The sequence below is a fragment of the Pongo pygmaeus genome, chromosome 22, assembly GCF_028885625.2.
Source record: "Pongo pygmaeus isolate AG05252 chromosome 22, NHGRI_mPonPyg2-v2.0_pri, whole genome shotgun sequence".
In the NCBI taxonomy this organism is placed as follows: Eukaryota; Metazoa; Chordata; class Mammalia; order Primates; family Hominidae; genus Pongo; species Pongo pygmaeus.
Genome location: NC_072395.2, coordinates 25,550,392 through 25,562,499, shown reverse-complemented (window position 1 = coordinate 25,562,499; position 12,108 = coordinate 25,550,392). Strand labels below are relative to the sequence as shown.

General features: G+C 35.9%; 1 protein-coding gene across 7 annotated transcripts in view; it reads left to right on the top strand.

Annotated features, from left to right (window-relative positions):
• Positions 1 to 12,108, top strand: part of LOC129022338 (POTE ankyrin domain family member J-like) — a 90,337-nt gene that overhangs the window by 73,607 nt on the left and 4,622 nt on the right. For all 7 annotated transcript variants that reach the window (XM_054468448.2, XM_054468450.2, XM_054468449.2 and 4 more), the window contains 3 exons: positions 2,386 to 2,456; positions 3,864 to 3,908; positions 4,895 to 5,061. In XM_054468448.2, coding sequence (XP_054324423.1) covers positions 2,386 to 2,456; positions 3,864 to 3,908; positions 4,895 to 5,061 — 283 coding nt within the window. The remainder of the gene's footprint in view (positions 1 to 2,385; positions 2,457 to 3,863; positions 3,909 to 4,894; positions 5,062 to 12,108) is intronic.

The window sequence follows — 12,108 nt, the reverse complement described above, 5'->3', positions numbered from 1 at the left end:
GACTTCTAAAAAATCATTTTATGCAAAATACGCTTTGTGTTTTTCCCTCTTGCAGCCTGTAGCCAAACAGAATCCCTTTAGCAGGGCATTTTTGTGTTCTTCATTTAAACAAAGCAACATATAAATAACAAAATGAAGAAAGAGGTGTTTTTTGTATAGGCTAGTATTTAACATAAACTTGAGAGTGCGTACCAGGATTATAGTTAGAATTTACGTAGTGGGTAGGAAGACTAGATAGAAATCTAAAGTGCTAACTCAAACACAGTGTGGTTTCTTTGCTTTATTGTCACAGCTCTGACTTCACAACTATTAGTTAAATTCATATGCATTATAACTTTAGAAAGCACCTGCCCAAACCAAATATTAAGTGATTTATTATAATTTCTTTGACTTATTATAGAACTGACTTTCCACATGTTCATGAGAATTGAGAATTTGCTACATAGTATCATCTTAGCTTTGTGCACATGAGCTGTCACCTTGTCTTAATGAATAATAGTTCACTAAGAATATTGGTTTTGGCATTAAAATGATCTATATCTAAATGCAGATAGGACCAGGGACCACTCTTGAACATTAATGTCCAAGCATCTTAAAATTACACATAAGGCTTTCATTATCTGACTTCTTCCCCACTCTCCATCTTTAGCCCTTTTCCCTGTGTGCCCTTTCTCTGGCATTACTGAGCGGCTAGTAGTGCCCTACTCACTCATCCTTTTATTGTAGGCAAATACTTTCATTCTTTCAGGCCTCGCTCCCACTCTTGCTGCTGCATGGCATGCTGTCACCCTTTCCTGCCCTCTACCCCTTTTAATCTGGCTAGCCCCAATATTTAAATCTCTGCTTGGGCATGTGTTCTAGAAAAGCCATCCCTGACATGCTTTATTTTCATTCTTTTTAAACCCTAATGCCTAACATGCATTTAGCAGGACTCAATAAGAAATGTCTGAGTAAAATGTGAGTAAGATGATGCGCAAGACTGTCCTTTGCAGTTTTGGAGCAGAGGGGACAGATATGTGGAGGAATAATGTACAGTTCAGGTGATAAAGATGCAGTAGAAAAATTAGTGAAGTACTAAGGCAGCCTCAAGTAAGGAGGTACCTGTTTATCTGGGGAAAGACATGCAGAATCAAGGAAGACTTCTCATAGCATTGTTTTAAAAGATGAAAATAAGGCCGGGTGTGGTGGCTCACACCTGTAATCCCAGCATTTTGGGAGGCTGGAGCAGGCAGATCACAAGGTCAAAATATCAGGACCATCCTGGCCAATGGTGAAACCCCAACTCCACTAAAAACACGAAAATTAGCTGGGCATAATGGTGCATGCCTGTAATCCCAGCTTCTCGGGAGACTGAGACAGGAGAATCCTTTGAACCAGGGAGTCGGAGGTTGCAGTGAGCTGAGATTGCACCACTGCACTCCAGCCTGGTGACAGAGCAAGACCCTGGCTTAAAAAAAAAAAAAAAAAAGAAAAAAGAAAAATGAAAATAAATATGTCATAATAGTGGAGGGAAACATTTTTAGATATTAGGAAGACATTGTACACTAACAAAGGTGTCAGTAGTAATTTTGGAAATCATTTATAAGGTACTATTGTTGCAGAAAACAGGAGGTAGGAGAGACCCAGTGGGTGAAACAAGGATTTCACTTAGGTGCGCACCAGCTCAGTGGATTTGCAGCCAAAAGCTGAGCCCTGAACAAAGACAGGGCTTGGCTTATGTAGGCAAGCTTACAGAAGCAGAAGAAAGGCAGTTAATCATATAGTGACAGTTTTGCAACCTCAGCATAGCTTATGACCTTGCAGCTGCAATGAAGGAAAACAGGAACTTGCAAATAATATGCATTTGTAAAAATAGCTATGAGTAAATGCTGAGGGGAAAGGGAGACAGTAAAGGAATTTGTTTTCTTACCCTTGCTCTGGGATGTCTGGAGCCCATACCTGTGGGCTCTGGCTTCTCAGGCAGGGTCACCACGACCTTTCCTGGGCCCTGCTTGTTACTATCCTTAGAGTCAGAGTAGCTAAGTGCAGGAAAACTTGTTTCTCTTTAAAACTGAATTTCCTTTTCTTTACATTTACTGCTTCACTATTAGGAAGTGGAGAACAACATACTGTGTTACCTTATATGCTTCTACTGTATTTTAGAGCTGTGTTTCTGGTGGTTTTGTTCATTTATGTTGGGTGGATGAATTTGTGAGTGAATGACAGGTGTCTCCCCAAGTGGTTTGTTGAAGTTTTGGAGAATTATTTCCTAAGTAACTATTTCACGAAAAACTAAACACTCAATTTATGAAATAAAATGTTGCCTTACATCTATTTTTATAAAGGCAATAGTTTTTAACTGTTCTAAGTGGTTCATTTTAACTGAATATATGGATTTCCCAACAGAACAAGACTTAAAGCTGACATCAGAGGAAGAGTCACAAAGGCTGAAAGGCAGTGAAAATAACCAGCCAGAGGCATGGAAAATTTTAAATTTAAATTTTTGATTTAATGTTGTTTTCTTTGCTTTAATAATATTAAATAGTCCAAATGAAATTACCTTTCAGACTAGGTTTTGAGAATCAATAGATTCTTTTTCTATAGAATTTTTTAATAGATTTTTAAAGTTTATTTTAATAAATTCAGCAATCTCATTAACAGAAGAATGAATAGATGCTAATTTAACATTTGATATTTAACTTAAAAAACATAACCACTATAAAATTTAAAATATTCTTATTTTACAATATTCTTATTTAAAATATTTTCATCTGCCTTTTTGATTAGCATATAACTAATCTTTCCTTTTGGAATAGGGGCAAAAACAATTCTAGAACTTTATTTATTGTTTTATTTTTACAACACGCTAACATGATGAAGAAGGTAACATCAATTATTGGATTATATTATTAAGCAATAGAATTATGAACAATGTAACTCTGATGATCCCTGAGCTGGATTCATGGTTAAGGAGTAATCATGGCCAGTGATTGAAAATCTGCAGTTTTATATTGTCAGTCACTGATACCAAGGTTAAAGATATATTCTGCCTTGTAGTCTCTCATTGAACTTAGCATTTCTGTTCAGGGAGAGAACCAGGTCATAAAAGCAACCCAACTGTCTATTACAAGAATCATATCTTGCAGAATGGGACCTTTGGTGTTAGTGCACAAACACAATAACATTCTAACTTATTTCAGTTGCAGAAAATCAGTACATATTATTAAAAACTTTTTATCTGCTCTAATTAGTGCACATTAGAATATATTAGAACTGGACTTAAGCAGATAATCTAGATACATAACACTATCATATTATAGTATATAATTTCAATTAAAATTTAAGAATTTGCATCTCCTTCTGTTTGGTGTTGATTTCAGCTCCTAATAGTTTAAAGGGTGCCTACAATCCAGTTAGGAATCTTTTAAAAAAGCAATTCAGTGGACTGTAGGAGCTCACTAGTTAGGGTTTCATGAGGTAAACTCTTTTCAAGTGAGGAAGCCTTTGGAACACTACAAATCATCTGCTAATTCATTTTTGGTAGATTTAACACATAACAAATTAAGTTTAGTCCGAAAAAATAGTGACCAAGTTAAGTTTGCTGGTTCATGTTTTTCTTTTCCCTTTGGCTAAGGTGAATTATTTTTCACATGTTAATCAGAAGCCAGTGATGTGGCAGTAGCTAAACATAGATTAAAAATTTAATTCTTAATTTTAATTATTATTTATTTTAATAGTTAAATTTTAATTTTAATTATTTTCTACTTTTTAATTGTCCATGCTTGATTACTTAAGAATAAAATTTTTTTAAAATATGCACTCCAAAAGAGGAGACATCACAGAAATACAACAAGCAAATTAACCTTCTGTTTTTGCATCTGCAGAAAATGTTTCAAGAACCAGAAATAAATAAGGATGGTGATAGAGAGGTATACCTCATATTCAAATGTTTGTGTTGAATTAGATTTTTACGTTATGTTGTTCAACAAAGTGTAGTAAGTGTAGGCATACGTGATCCTATCATGTAAGTAACATAAATCATCAGTGAAAAAGTTAATATTTAACTCAGAAAGAATTCAGTACATTGAGTTTTCAAGAGATACAAACCCTAGAGATGTTCGTTCATTATTATGGAACAATCCTGAATGGTGCCATAAAATGCTAGGTAATGCCACTTTAGGAGCTTTGGACCAATCATTTTATCTTTCTTGGTTTTAGTCTGATTATCAATAGATTATGTGGCTAAAGAAGATTAATTTCTTATTCTGTGTATCTTCCAGCTAGAAAATTATATGGCTATTGAATGTGAAATTTGGGGAGCATCTCATTTTCTGGAATTCCACGTTTGCACCTCAGCAGTTTCACTCTGCTCCTTGTGTTGTGGCAAAATTTGGTTCCCATGTTTCAGTGAGCACCTTCGTGTTTTTGATATCCCAGGAACCAAATGAAAAAAGAATGCTCAAAGGCAGTGGGGGAGAAGAATATCTTAGCACAGAAAAGGGCAAACTTCCTTTCTATTCCTGAAGCCCCACAGTGTCTCATCCTCTAAATGTGACTGTTTAATGTAAAATCTAGGTGGTAAAGACAGAAGAAGACACATTTTGCATCCTTCTTTGTCTTTTTATTTGTGTGTTCCCACGAGTCAAATGGGGTAAATACATATATAAGATTCTGAAGAGTGATTGAGAATAAAAGCACAAAATGAAGGAGGGCCCTTTTTGAATTTTGGAAAATTATGTTTTATTCATTGAAACAGAAATGAAGCAAATATGGTAATAGTTCTGTATATATGATCAAATTTAAGTGTGAAATATTTTTAATGACAAAAATAATGACAAACTGAGTTAATTGATAAAACCTTTTTAGGTTTTTTTAATTCAATAAAGTGATAACCATCCTTAATATCCCACTCAAGGTTGAAGAAGAAGTGAAAAAGCACAAAAATAATAATGTGGGATTACTAGAAAACCTGACTAATGGTGTCACTGCTGGCAGTGGTGATGATGGATTAATTCCTGAAAGGAAGAGCAGAACACCTGAAAATCAGCAATTTCCTGACACTGAAAGTGAAGAGTATCACAGGTAAGCCTATGGCAACATTGAACAGGAGATAACTATGTGCTGTCAAACTAACCCTAATTTGGGCTAATATTCATGATGAACAAATTTTATAGTTTTACTAGGATATTCAGCCTTGCCTGTTAATCAGAAAAATGAAAATCAGCAAACAATGAGTTACCATTTTTTCCAGTCATTAATTTATTTGAAAAATAACCAGTATTGGCAAATGTGAGGGAAAAGGCATTTTCTTTTCTTTTTAGTGAACTTTTCTTTTAGCTTCAAGGGTACGTGTGCAGATTTGTTATATAGGTAAAGTGTATCATGGAGATTTGGACTACAGATTATTTCATCAGCCAAATAATAAGCAAAACACCTGAAAGGTAGTTTTTCAGTCGTCTCCCTCCTGCCATGCTCCACCTTCAAGTAGACCCTGGTGTCTGTTATTCTCCTCTTTTTGTCCATGGGTTCTCATTGTTTAGTTCCCACTAATGAGTAAGAATATGTGACATTTGATTTTCTGTTCCTGCGTTAGTTTGCTTAGGATAATGGCCTCCAGCTCCATCTGTGTTGCTGCAAGGGAAATGGTTTCATTGTAAAAGACATTTCATACACTGTTGGTAAATACATTTTGAACATTAATTTAGTAGAATATTCACAAACATATATAACATGAAGGATATGTAATATATGTAAAGGATATTTGTATAGATTTGTTACATACATACTTATGTATAAGGACATTTATTACAGCATTATTATATCAAAAAGATGGATCCTTATCAATAGGAAATTATCCTTATCAAAAGTAAATCCTTACCAATAGGAAATAGCTCAATTTTCATACCCAGAAATTAATGTAGTATGCAGCCATTTTTTACAAGTGAGGTTAGATCTAGAATATACTGATTATTTCATAATTAAAATGTATTTAAAGCATTAGTGATAACACATCTTAAGATAATTTTGTAATATTTGCTGTGTTGAAAATGGAAGCTACATGCTACATTGACACTGTACCTTGTTAGCAACAAGATTGCTAGTTATTAAATTTTTGTTGTCAGTGCCTGAGTGCTAAAATATTGGACCCTCAGTCTGAATATTGCCAAGGGATTGTACATGGGGATCTATATTTAATATAAACATTTCAGTATATTGGATAAAACTTTTATTAAAATACATCAAAGATCTTTCATCTGCTAAACCAGGAGTAGGCCAGCTTTTTCTGCAAAAAGCCAGTTAGTAAATATTTTAGGCTTTGTGGACTACATATATTTATTTTCTTAAGACAGGGTCTGGCTCTGTTTCCCAGGCTGGAGTGCAGTTGTGTGATCATGGCTCACTGCAGCCTCGACTTTCTGGGCTCTAGTGATCCTCCCACCTCAGCCTGTCTACTAGCTGGGACCACAAGTGTGCAACATCACACCCAGCTAATTGACACTATGGACTGTAAAGTGAATAAGCATGGCTGTGTTCCAAGATACTTGACTTACAAAAACAGGTAGTGGGCTGGATTTGGCCCATAGGTGCTTATTTGCTGACCCTTGTGCTAAAAGGAAGGTCTGCTAATGCAGTGACTCTTATTTGTAAAAGTGCCTTGCATGTGTGAAATTATCCTTCCTTTGAGAAACGGATATATTTCAGTATTCACCTCACCATATTTTTTCCACAGTGACTTCATATAATTTTAAAAACTTCATTTATAAAATAAGATTATTTTCTGCATTTCTCCCACTTTATTCCTGTTAATAGAACTGAGTATTTTACTGTGATCAATTACTTTGTGTATTTGATGAGTGTCAACTGTCCTAGAATTGGCTGATTTCATCAAGCAAGAAATACTCTCCTTGAAACTTTTAGTATTTCTTCGTCTTGTAAGCATGAACAAAATGATAATCAGCTTATGTGATCTAGAAATGTTCAAGGCAACTTTTATTCTATAGTTTTAAGAATTTAACACCTCGGTCTCGCATTTGTAATGCCACATGTGTATAATTTTTATAACCTTTAAAATATATAATTGTTATATAAAATTTGAAAACTACACCTGTTATATAAAATTTGAAACTATTTGTCTATTACTTTTCCATGACTGTGGAAGAAAATTACAACATTCTCAGTCATGACTCCTAAGTATGATGTCCTTAAAAGAACTGTCTACACTCACGAACTCAAATTTTCTTTTCATTCACTCTTGATCTCACACCAGTGTCTTCAGTTTCAGCAGTCCTCCAACGTTTTTCCTCAAGATTATCACTAATTTTTTTCTGTAATAAATCTATGCATTTTTCTTACACCTCATTTTATTTAATCTGTCAGCAATATTTGAGCCAATGGAGGGCATCTCCTCCCTAACGGTGTCTTCGCTTGGCTTTCAGGACCTCACCCCCTCAGGCTTTTCCTCCTGCCTTTCTAGTCCATTCATCATGGTCTGTTTTGCTTGCTCCTCCTCATCTTTCTCCTTTTGGACATTGTTGTTTCTCATGGCTCAGTCCTCAATCTTCTTTATCATGACTTTTTTTTCTTTTTTTTTTAAGATGAAGTCTGGCTTTGTCCCCCAGGCTGGAGTTCAGTGGCACGATCTTGGCTCATTGCAACCTCTGCCTCCTGGGTTCCAGCGCTTCTCCTGCCTCAGCCTCCTGAGTAGCTGGGATTACAGGTGTGCGACACCATGCCTGGCTAATTTTTGTATTTTTAGTAGTGACAGGGTTTCCCCATGTTGGCCAGGCAGGTCTCAAACTCCTGGTGTCAGGTGATCTGCCCGCCTTGGCCTCCCGAAGTGTTGGGATTACAGGCATGAGCCACCGCACCGTGCCTGGTCCCTTGTGACTTTTTCTACTGCGTATATGCTAGTGATTTCCAAATGTATGTCTCCAACTCAGATCTCTTTCCTTAATTCCAGATCTCTATATCAGCCCACCTACTTGACAGGCCTAGCCTATCAGATGTAGCTACCTAATAAATAGGTATTTGATTAGCTGTTGGGTATCACACACTTGTCAGATCAAAAATTGGGCTACTGATTGCCTTACTGAAATCTACACCTCATGTAGTCTTTCCTACTTTGGTTAATGGCAACTCTTCCAGTTGCTCTGCCAAAAACCTTGGTATCATTCCTGACTCACCTTTCTCTCTCTCGACACTTCACATCTAATCTCTCAGTAAATCTCATCATGTCTACCTGAAGAATATGTCCAGAAGCCAGTCATATCTTGTACATCTGAGCCACCATCATCTGCAGTCTAGATGAGTGTCATAGACTGGGAATTGATAGTCCTGCTTTTTAAAAACTTCCTCTTTAGTCAATTCTTAACTCAGTGGATGTATTTAAAACATAAGTCAAATTGTGTCATTCCCCTTCCCCAGCCCTTCTGATTGCCTCCCATTTCACTCTGAGTATGTGTCAGATTTCCTCCTAATAACTAAAAGGCAGTCAACCATCTGGCATGTTATCTCTCCTGCTTAAACTTCTGTTTCTTATCTCTTTTGCTCTGTTTCAGCCACACTGAACTTCTTGCTATTCCTTACCTATCCCTAGTGCTTAAAGACACCAGGCACACCTCTGCACTTAGAAGTTCCCTGTGTCCGGAATGCTTTTTCCCCAGATATCCTCCTAGCTTACTCCTTCCATTACTTCAGTTCTTTACTTAAAATCCCCTTTCTAAGAAGAAGAAAAAGGGTAAAAAGAAACACAGTAAGGAATAACCACTTTCTGAGGAAGAACCATGTACCAGCGCAATTCGTAGTCCAGAGAAAAATGAAGAAAAAGAAAAAGAGATAACGAGGACTAACAGAAAGGAATTACGATTGTATCACCAGGACGCATGAGGCTTAAGATTCAATTGGGAGTATACCAGGGATGCTCTCTAACGTAATTGAGGGAAGGTTCAATGAAACAGTGATTTAACATCTCTAACTTCAAACCTATTTGTGTCTTGACATCAACTCTGTTAACATCATCATTTTTTAGAGTCTTTGATGTACAAATAAAAGTTTCTTTGTATTAAAGAAAAATCCTCTTTCTCACCAGGGACTTTTCTGGCCATCCCAACTTTCCCACCACCCTTCCCGTCAAACACATAAACATTTCATTTTCCTACTTTAGTTTTTCTCCTCTAACGTACTGTATATTTTGTCGTACTTGTCTGTTGTTATTGTGTGTTTATCTCACTCTCATGAATAGGGTTTTTATTGTTCATTACCATATCCTCACTTCCTAGAAAAAGGCCTAGCCTATCAGGCGTAGCTACCTAATAAATAAATCTTAAATGAATGAATGGAGTTTATCCTGGGCATATTGTTTGATTGATTCTCACTTAAAAAATGTTTGACAAGGTTCATTTTAACAATTTTTCCTGGTAATTATATATATTTTAAAAATTTTTTTGGCTTTTTATAATAAGCTACATTCTTTATATTAATATTTTTTCACTTAGGGAGAAATGTCCAATATTGTGGTTATTCACTATTCTTTTACTGGTAATCATGATAATTGCATTTATGGTAAAATGAGTCAGAGGAATTGCAAACTTTACTGGTATAAAATGTATTTAGAGACAGTCTCTCGCTCTGTCACCCAGGCTGCAGTGCAGTGGCGTGACCTCGGCTCACTGCAACCTCTGCCTCCCGGGTTCAAGCAGTTCTCCTGCCTCAGCCACCTGAGGAGATGGGATTACAGGTGTGTGCCATGATGCCTGGCTAATTTTCGTATTTTTAGTAGAGATGGGGTTTCACCCTGTTTGTCAGGCTGGTCTCGAACTCCTGACCTCAGGCAATCCACCCGCCTCATCCTCACAAAGTGCTGGGTGGATTACAGGCGTAAGCCACCACGTCTGGCCACTAGTATTTTATTTAAAAAAATATTAGGGTGGTAAATGTAATGGACTCACAGATTCTTTCCAAGGGATTATGTACCTTCGGTATTTGAAATAAAAAGACAGTTGGAATTTTTTGCTTCGGATAGGAAGACTATACTGGTCAGGCACTGTCTATTCTGATGGAGCAGCTGTTGCTGCTTGGCTGTCTTTCAGAAGCCAGCTGCTCACATTGATATTGGTTGGTGAGCAAGGCCAATGGTCATTGATCGATTGACTAGATCTTGAACTGGCTCTGGGTGGCTTCTTGTTACCATGGCTGCAGGTCAATTCTTTGCTAAGTTTGAGTCTACTTTAAACAGAAATTTTCGTTCAAAAGTTGCCTTCCATTAACTATGTTCAAAATGAAACTTTTTAATATTTCAGAATTGTGGATTTAAAGTTTTGGTTATGATGACTTGGTTAATAATAACTCTCACAAAGATTTTTTTTTTGATACATCGTCTTAACCAGAAGAGTTCTTTGTATAATTTATTTCTTAAAAATAATTTTTTTTTGTTTTTGGTATTTTTAGAAGCTTTTGCTCAAGTCCTAACATAATCTCCAGTAGGAGATTTTAGTCTGTCAGTTCATGTATGTCTATGATAGTCATATTCTGTCTTTTAAAATTCTTTTTCATGTTCACTTTTTTCTCTGTACAGTAATAGTGATATTGTTATACATTTTTATCTCATTAAAAAATAGTTACAATATTCTGCTGGCAAATCTAGCTTTTTATATATTTTGACTGAATAGGTTAAAAGTGAAGAAAATTTACCAGATCATTTTATTTACAAACAAAATCATAACAAATAAAAATTACTATTTTGAATGATAAATAATGACATTTAGATATTTTAAAAATAAGGATGCCCCCCCAATAGTTTGGCTTTGTGTTTCCATGCAAATCTCATGTCAAATTGTAATTCTCAGGTGTTGAGGAAAGACCAGCTGGGAGGTGATTGGATCATGGGGTCGGTTTCCTCCATGCTGTTCTTGTGATAGTGAGTGAGTTCTCACAAGAGCTGATGGTTTCATAAGGGGCTCTTTCCCCTTCCATTCTCTCTCTCCTGCCGCCTTATGAAGAAGGTGCCTGGTTTCCCTTCACCTTCTACCATGGTGGTTAAGTTTCCTGAGGCCTCTCCAGCCGTGCATAACTGTGAATCAATTCATCCTCTTTCCTTTATGAATTATCCAGTCTCAGGTATGCATGTGTATGAATTACCCAGTCTCAGGTATGTACATATTTATATGTGTGAGTGTATATACACACATGCATATATATGATACATATATGTGATGTGATATATATATATATGTATATATCTCTATTTTCTTTATTCCACTCATCAGTTGATGGACACTGGTTGATTCCATATCTTTGCATATTGTGAATTGTGCTGCAGTAAACATAGGTGTGCGGGTGTCTTTTTGAGAGTACGATTTCTTTTATTTTGGGTAGATATCCAGAAATAAGCATGCTGGATAAAATGGTAGGATCTACTTTTAGTTCTTTGAGAACTCTCCATACTGTTTTCCATAGATTTGTATGAATTTGTATTCCCGCCAGCAGTGTATCACTGTTCTCTTTTCACCACATCCACAACAACATCTGTTGTGTTTTGATTTCTAATAGTGGCCATTCTGGCTGCAGCGAGGTGATATCTCACTGTTGTTTTATTGTGCATTTCCCTGATGATTAGAGAGATTTAGCATGTTTTTATATGCTTGTTTACCGTTTGTACATCTTCTTTTGAGAAATGACTATTCATGTAATTTGGCCACTTTCTAATTGAATTATTTGTGTTTTTCCTGTTGATTTGTTTGAGTTTCTTGTAGGTTATAGATATTAGTCCTTTGTTAGATTCATAATTTTCAATTTTTTTCCCCATTGTATAGGTTGTTGGTTTACTGTGATGATTATTTCTTTTGCTGTGCTGAAGCTTTTTAGTTTAATTAGGTCTTATTTATTTATTTTCATTTTTGTTGCATTTGCTTTTAGGGTCTTCATCATAAATTCTTTGCCTAGGCCAATTTTTTCAGGTCTTAGGTTTAGGCCTTTAATCCATCTTGAATTAATTTTTGTATATGATGAGAGATAGAGATCCAGTTTCATTCTTCAACATGTGGCTATTTTTTTTTTCCCAGCACTATTTACTGAATAACCTGTACTTTCTCCAGTGTATGTGTTTGTATCCTTGCTCAGAGATCATTTGGT